This window comes from Musca vetustissima, unplaced genomic scaffold, assembly GCF_032173495.1.
Source record: "Musca vetustissima isolate MV318-11 ecotype Yass unplaced genomic scaffold, APGP_CSIRO_Mvet_v1 utg8392, whole genome shotgun sequence".
NCBI lineage: Eukaryota > Metazoa > Arthropoda > Insecta > Diptera > Muscidae > Musca > Musca vetustissima.
In genome coordinates, this window is record NW_026886187.1 from 712,709 (window position 1) to 721,285 (window position 8,577).

At 34.3% G+C, this 8,577-nt stretch overlaps 2 protein-coding genes across 2 annotated transcripts; one reads left to right on the forward strand and one right to left on the reverse strand.

Annotated features, from left to right (window-relative positions):
- The first annotated feature begins 1,321 nt into the window (after positions 1 to 1,321).
- LOC133333682 (ADP-ribosylation factor-like protein 2-binding protein) lies at positions 1,322 to 1,861 on the forward strand. The gene is given in 1 exon segment (XM_061541971.1): positions 1,322 to 1,861. A coding segment is annotated over 1 exon segment (540 nt).
- A 2,421-nt stretch (positions 1,862 to 4,282) lies between these two features.
- On the reverse strand, positions 4,283 to 8,254 carry LOC133333683 (tRNA (34-2'-O)-methyltransferase regulator WDR6). Its single transcript, XM_061541972.1, has 3 exons — positions 8,170 to 8,254; positions 7,380 to 8,111; positions 4,283 to 6,525 (listed from the first exon to the last, which is right to left on the reverse strand). The coding sequence occupies exons 1-3, from the start codon at positions 8,252 to 8,254 to the stop codon at positions 4,283 to 4,285; spliced, it is 3,060 nt and encodes a 1,019-aa protein (XP_061397956.1).
- Positions 8,255 to 8,577: the final 323 nt, after the last annotated feature.

An 8,577-nucleotide genomic window follows, 5' to 3' on the forward strand; every position in this document is an offset into this window, starting at 1 on the left:
TTTTGCTTTTAATTTTATATTGTTTTAAAAAAGCTGCTGCTGACAAACTAATTCTATGCTTGGATTGTTTGGAATCAAAAACCTAAAAGTCCATAACAACAAACAAACCAAAATCTATATACATATAATCTTGTTAATGTTTTATAAACAACAAAAGAAATTTAGTAACATAATCCTTAATATGTTTTAAGTTAACTATTATAAATTGGAATAATAAATAGATATGTATATGTATGTCATTAGAAATGATGTCCTAACTAAAAAAAAAATAAAATGAAAGATGTAATATTAAATATTATTATCTAAAAAAATAATTTAAATTATTTTTTTGCTTTCATTTGAAGAACAAAAGATCTCCAAGAACTAGAACGCCATTAGGCGTGGATTTTTGAAACTAATTTGTTCAAGGACTAGAACACCATGGGCGTGGATTTTTAAAACCAACTTTTCCAAGGAACCAATTTTTTCAAGGATTCGGAGACCATTAGGCGTGGATTTTTAAAACCAACTTTTCCAAGGAATCGGAGACCATTAGGCGTGGATTTTTAAAACCAACTTTTCCAAGGAATCGGAGACCATTAGGCGTGGATTTTTAAAACCAACTTTTCCAAGGAATCGGAGACCATTAGGCGTGGATTTTTAAAACCAGCTTTTCCAAGGAATCGGAGACCATTAGGCATGGATTTTTAAAACCAGCATTAGGCGTGGATTTTTAAAACCAGCATTAGGCGTGGATTTTTAAAACCAACTTTTCCAAGGAATCGGAGACCATTAGGCGTGGATTTTTAAAACCAACATTAGGCGTGGATTTTTAAAACCAACTTTTCCAAGGAATCGGAGACCATTAGGCGTGGATTTTTAAAACCAACATTAGGCGTGGATTTTTAAAACCAACTTTTCCAAGGAATCGGAGACCATTAGGCGTGAATTTTTAAAACCAACTTTTCCATGGAATCGGAGACCATTAGGCATGGATTTTTAAAACCAACTTTTCCAAGGGATCGGAGACCATTAGGCGTGGATTTTTAAAACCAACTTTTCCAAGGAATCGGAGACCATTATGCGTGGATTTTTAAAACCAACTTTTCCAAGGACTCAGAGACCATTATGCGTGGAATTTTAAAACCAACTTTTAGGGGTTTTTACATTCTAGGAAACGTATTTAGATAACCATCCCTTTAAAAACTAATAAAACTGTTGTCATGGCAACCACACTTTTACCTGATTGTCGAATGCCATTTTTTGTCAATAATCAATAGTGCAATATTCCAAACAATAATTAAAAAGAAAATAAAATTAAAAAATATATTTAAAAAATTAAATGGATTCAGCAGCTATCACGGAAGATGCCACAAATCCCGATATCATTATTAGCATAACACAGGGCAGTGAATTTTTCGATGAAGTTATTGGACATATTGAAGACATTGTCCTCAGTGATGAATTCCATCAAATGCAAGAAGAATTCCTGGAGCAGCATTGGCAGTGCATTGAACCCATCGAAGAAAATAAATTAGAATATATGGATATCTTTCAAGAGTATAGTAGCAAATTTGAAAATTATATTATGCAAGAGCTGCAGCGGAGAATGGAAAATTTTGACATGCAAAAATTTGTAGAGGAATTGAGGTAAAGAGGAAAATTTTATTTTAAGAATATTTTAATGATTTATTTTCGTTTCAGTTCGTATGACTCCCATCAAGATCCTTATGGTTTTGGCGATTCGGAAATATTCGAATTGTTACAGTCATTTAGTGATTTTCAAACATTCAAAGATTTAATGTTGGACTATCGTTGCAAAAAGGAAGGTCATGTACCGCAATTGGACTTTGATATTCTAATAACGACGCCGTTGAGATGATTATGATGTGCAATATTTTAAATGCCTAATATAAAAATGAAAAAATATACAATGTTATAAAAATTTACGCCTAATGGTCTCCGAGTCCTTCAGCCTTATTCTGGATGTCAATTCCATGTGAATTTACTCGCTCTTTCCCTTCGCCTTATTCTGAACAACATTTTCCAGTGAATTTTTTCGCATTCTCGCTTTCGCCTTATTCTGAATGAAGTTCGAAAGCGAAAAAATCCGCTTTGGGGAAAAATTAGGTATTCTGAATTACAGGGAGTAGGAAATTTTGTGCGAAAATTTTCGCTAATAAATTTAAGGGGAGTTGACTACAAAAACATAAGTAATAACTATTTTTATGAAAAATATTTACACAATACTTATTCTATGACGATTTAGAATATTATAAATGATAGTAAGCAAATTTTTAACTGGAAAACAACCAATAAAATGCCATTGGAAATCCTATTGATAACGATGCATGCTGAAGCAAGTATTGCCAAGAAATGTATAAAGGTAATAAGGAATATTTAAGTCGAGTTTGATTTTTAGAGGCGAAATACAGACATTTTGGGTGAGGATCTGTCTCTCAAGAAAAAAATTTTAAAAATTATGGAAAACCCAAATTTGCTTGATTAGCCGCTTAACAGTGAAAAACTTAAATAAAAATTATGAAAGAACAAAAAAATATTTTTTTTTTTTAAATTATCGTGTGCATAATTTGATGGAAGAAATAAAGGAGTAGGAGCAAATTATAAAATAACAGGCCATTTTAAGAATCTGGGGAAATAAATAAAGGCACACAATTAGGTAGTGAAATAATAAACTGAATTAATTAATTCAATCGCAGATTTCTTTCCATTATTCGTTGTTGTATTCTCAGTTGTAGTTGTTGCATCAAATTGCATCAAAACAATGAACAGCTGTTTCACATGCCATATTGTAGGTTGCCATATTTTTAAACTTTAATTTATTTTCTTTTAATTACAAAGCATTTATACAGCAGATTATTGATATTTCACATTTTTATTGTTATATAGTTTAAATAACAATAAAAAGTAAACATTTTTAATAAAAAAATCAAGAAAATGAAATATTGAAAAATATTACACAATTAAATTACAATGGGGCAACACACATTGCAACTTAAATTACAATATGGCCACACACATTACAACTTAAATTACAATATGGCAACACAAATCTATTTTTCAACCACCATTTTCGAAAACTCGAATCAGCATCTCGCATTTTTTGCGTCTCCCTATTCATTCAGAATAAGGCGAGAATGTGAAAGCGAAAAATTTTTCATATGCGAGATATCTCCCAGCGAATATCCAGAATAAGGCTGCTTGTAAAAATTAGTTTTAAAACTCCACGCCTAATGGTCCCAGAGTTCTTGGAAAAAATAGTTTTAAAAATCCACGCCTAATGGTCTCAGAGTTCTTGGAAAAATTAGTTTTTAAAATCCATGCCTAATGGTCTACGAGTCCTTGGAAAAATTAGTTTTAAAAATCCACGCCTAATGGTCTCCGAGTCCTTGGAAAAATTAGTTTTAAAAATCCACGCCTAATGGTCTCCGAGTCCTTGGAAAAAATTGTTTTAAAAATCCACGCCTAATGGTCTTCGAGTCCTTGGAAAAGATTAGTTTTAAAAATCCACGACTAATGGTCTTCGAGTCCTTGGAAAAGATTAGTTTTAAAAATCCACGCCTAATCGTCTCCGAGACCTTGGAAAAATTAGTTTTAAAAATCCACGCCTAATGGTCCCAGAGATCTTGGAAAAATTAGTTTTAAAAATCCACTCCTAATGGTCTCAGAGTTCTTGGAAAAATTAGTTTTTAAAATCCACGCCTAATGGTCTTCGAGTCTTTGCAAAAAAATAGTTTTAAAAATCCACGCCTAATGGTCTTTGAGTCCTTGGAAAAAAATAGTTTTAAAAATCCATGCCTAATGGTCTCCGAGTCCTTGGAAAAATTAGTTTTAAAAATCCACGCCTAATGTTGTCCGAGTTTTTGGAAAAGTTATTTTTCAAAATCCACGCCTAATGGTCTCCGAGTCCTTGGAAAAGTTACTTTAAAAAATCCACGCCTAATGGTCTCCGAGTCCTTGGAAAAATTTGTCTTAAATATCCACGCTTAATGGTCTCCGAGTCCTTGGAAAAATTAGTTTTAAAAATCCACGCCTAATGGTCTTCGAGTCCTTACAAAAAATTAGTTTTAAAAATCCACGCCTAATGGCCTCCGAGTCCCTGCAAAAAATTGTTTTAAAAATCCACGCTTAATGGTCTTCCAGTCCTTGCAAAAAATTAGTTCTAAAACTCCACGCCTATGGTTTACCTTTGGAAAAAATATTTTTAAAAATCCAAATACATAAAAAAATATTTATTTTTATTAAAAAAATGTTTACACAAAATTACAACAACATTATAAAATCAATTGCTAAGCTTAATTAATTGCATGCCACAGCCATATAAAATACACAAATCATTATCCAGCAGACAGACACCTTTAATGTCGGCAACACAGGAATGAAATTGATCGACAATTTCACCCGTCTTCAAATCAATTTTATAGAGCATTTGATCCACACCACTGGTATAACCATAATGACCATCTGCAGATATTGCAGCTGCACACACCTGTGCCGTGTGCAATGAAGGATTGGTAAATTTATTCGTCGATTTAAAATCTTCCGCTAATTTTAATGAACTAAAAGTTATCGCCTGATCATCACCTCCTGATAGGATTTGTAGCGATTTATGTAGTGGCTCGAAACGTAGGGCTAGGCCATTAACACCACTCGAATGATGATTTATTTGGTGAAGGCATTTTGTCAGCTCGGAGTCAAAGAAACGTAGATAACCATCTGTGGCGGCAGCCAATAGATAATCATATTCTTTTAGATATTTAATTTGTAGCAGACATTTCTGATAGAAATATTGTGAGGTTGTGTTAATTTGAAGGGGATTTAAATGGACATCTAGGCTTCTTATGTGACCATCTGAACAGCCAATAAAGATTTGATATTCTCCATGGTTCACCTGTTTAATATCCAATGACATTAATCGAGTTTCAGGATCAAAATTATATTGCGATTTATTATTAGTGGAGGAGGAGGTACTGTTCGATGGCTGATCTGCTGGTTTCACAGTATAGTTCAGTAGTTCTTGTATGTGATAATTATTCTTAATATCAATTCTATTGATACACAATTGAGCACGACCTCCACCGGAGAATATAAGAAATTCTTCTTCATTGATGGCGTGTAGTTTCAGGGCACGAATATTGGAAATATGGCAGTGTAACTCTTGGCATTGTTGCAAACCTTTTGGGGTAATCTTGTGTATTTTAATGAGATTATCATCCCCAGCTGTGACAGCAATGGATGTTTGATTCACTTTCAATATTTCCATAATATTACATGGCGCAATATGCCATTTTTTGGCTGGAGGCAGAGATGTGAGGCCTTTGTTCAGTAGTGGTAATTGATAGAATCTAACTCTCTTATTTTTTATGAAAACCAAAGAAATGATTTGAGTTTCTGGGTGGATCGAGAAATGCCAGCAACGATGACCACCACCACAGGCCAATTGCAATAGGAAATCATATTCCCGGGTCCAAACGGTGAAATGATTATCATTGAAACCCAAAAACAAATCACATCCATCATACCAATTGCCAATGATTGCTTCTATCCAGGAGACTTGCACCACTTCCCGAGAACAACTGGTGATGTTCGATTCCTTATAGTTGATATTATATAATTTAATGGCCCCATCATGACCACAAGAACGTATCAGAGCAGAATCTCCGCCTTCATTTAACAATTGTAGTTGAGTTGCTCCCAAATTACCATGAGGATGTTTCAGGGTGTCACAGAGGTCATAGCTCTCGCCATTTACCTTTAATTTGTAAAGCAATAGGTTACCCAAACGATTGCTGATAAGCAAATAATCCCCTCTTGAAAGCAGTAGAGCCGTGGTTAGCCATGGTTCCTTACATTTGGCCAGGAGTAAAGTACGTTTGCTATCCTCCAATTGTAGCTCACAATTACCCTTATCATCACATATTAAATAGTTTCGGCTATCAAAGAACACAAATGCTCGAATAACACCTTGTAAAAGGCTTTGGTCCTGCATAACCTCAAATTTCCAATGCCGCTCATCCTCATTCTTTAGTTCTTCCTTACATTCCAATAGCAGTACACGTTTAAAACCACAAATGGCCACTCGATTTCCATATACCTCCATTACGGTACATTTAAAATTAAGACCCACATCTAACTCCTTCCATGATCCTTGAACTCCTGCCTTCGCGTCCTTTTCATATAACAATTCCATTATACGATTTTCATTTGTTATACCTAACAAGATGTGGTGGTCCCTTAGGAACTTCACCTTGGCAATATATTCGGAAGGTTTATCCTTGGATACTTCGGCCAGTAAATGCATATCTTCTGAGGAGTTTTGTAGCCTCTGCAATTCATATGATAAATCATAGGCCACCATATTGCCAATGGATCCCAAGGTGTAAATGGTTTTGTTGGAAGGACTGTATATGAAATTCCAAATGGTTGCACCAAATTGCTGACGGCGTTTGAATAACAATTCACCATTATTTCGCCATAAACAGAAATAGGAGTCTTCACCCACACTCAGGGCATAGACATTGGAACCTGAAAAAAATGAAAACTATTAGTTTCGGAAGTAATGAAATATTTTTAGAAATCCACGCCTATGTAGAGTCTCTTAAAAACTGTTTTTAAAAATCCACGCCTATGTAGAGTCTCTTAAAAAAAATATTTTTAAAAATCCACGCCTATGTAGAGTCTCTTAAAAAAATATTTTTAAAAATCCACGCCCATGTAGAGTCTCTTAAAAAAAATATTTTTAAAAATCCACGCCTATGTAGAGTCTCTTAAAAAAATATTTTTAAAAATCCACGCCCATGTAGAGTCTCCTAAAAAATATTTTTAAAAATCCACGCCCATGTAGAGTCTCTTAAAAAAAAATATTTTTAAAAATCCACGCCTATGTAGAGTCTCTTAAAAAAATATTTTTAAAAATCCACGCCTATTTAGAGTCTCTTAAAAAATATTTTTAAAAATCCACGCCTATGTAGAGTCTCCTAAAAAATATTTTTAAAAATCAACGCCTATGTAGAGTCTCTTAAAAATGTTTTTGAAATCCACGCCTATGGGGAGTCTCTTAATTTTTTTTTTTAATCCACGCCTAAGGCCAAACTTTGAAATACATATTTTTAAAAATCTAAGACTATGGTTGGTATTGAAAAACATATTTTTAAAAATCCGAGCCTATTGTTGGACCTTCAAAATTGTTCTTTTAAATCCAAGCTTGGCTAGGCCTTTTTTTTAATCCACGCCTATGCTCCTCAAAAAATATTTTTTTCAAAATTCACCCTTATAATTGGCCTAAAAAATAAATATGTTTAATAATCGACACTTTTTTTAAAATCCTTGCCCTTAACTAGACTGATCCCCCTTTATGTTGTCTACCTCCAACTACTCACCATCCTTAATAATTCTGCCGCGAAAAACTCTGGCCACATGCCCGTAACCACTTGCCACCGGCTGCAATTTGGAATCCAACCAACCTCCACCATTCTCATCCGCCATCTTCACCTTCCACCATTTAACCGCACGATCATCGCTAGTGGTTATCAATTGTTGTGTGTCACGATCATAATCAATGGAAAAGATGACACCATTATGGGCTGAAATGCGATGCAATAACGCTGAACACTTTGGTTTCGAAGCTCCTCCAGGATTTTCTTCATTTCTTGACGGCTGCCATATTAACAGTTCACCAAATGCATTACCCGAAAACACTACTAAATCTTGCCATGTATCACCATACAAATGGGCACAATATAATGTGGATTTATCACTGCAGGATATACGTTCGGCAAGGACACATGAACGTTTCGAAACATCATAATCTAAACGCAAAATAATACTATGAGCCGTAAGTAAAATAACTTCATTGGATTCGGCGAGGAAACAGCCACAACTTATCCAATCACTTAGCGTAGCTCGAAAAAATTCTTGGAATTCCAACCCTCCGCCATTCGAACTAATCGACAATAACACAAATTCCTTTTCACCATAGACCAGAAGGGAACCATCACTGTTTTTGTGGATGCCATGGACTTTATTGGTCAATTTTATATCCAAAACTTGTTCCTGCCACTGTTCAATTTCTTCACCGGTTTTTGTAAATAAATGCAGTTCATCTCCTTTTCCTAAATAGAAAACAATTTAGAATCATTCAATTTCCATTCGTGGGACTACCAAACTTACCGGTAACAATGGCATTTTCATTGAGGATTTCAATTGCAATGGCATCGGCCAATGTTTCAATAGCCTGACCACCACCTCCACCCATTATAACGTGTGTTTTGATTGTTTATTTTTGTTGTTGTTGTCGTCAAGAGTCAACACAATGGCCATGTGTTGCGACAGCGACTACACTTTTTTACAACACTGTAGTCATACACGGAAAACAGCTGATGCGGCGATGTGAACCGTTACAAATTTATTTAATTAAAAAATTTTATTTTAAGATATATAAAAATTCATAAAAAGTAAATTTATCCAGAGAGAGGACATACCAAATTGAAGAAAGAATAAATCAAATCAAAGTTCAAAAATCGACCTAGTGAACCGATTTTTTTAACTACAATTAAAATTATGGCAACACTTAGAAAA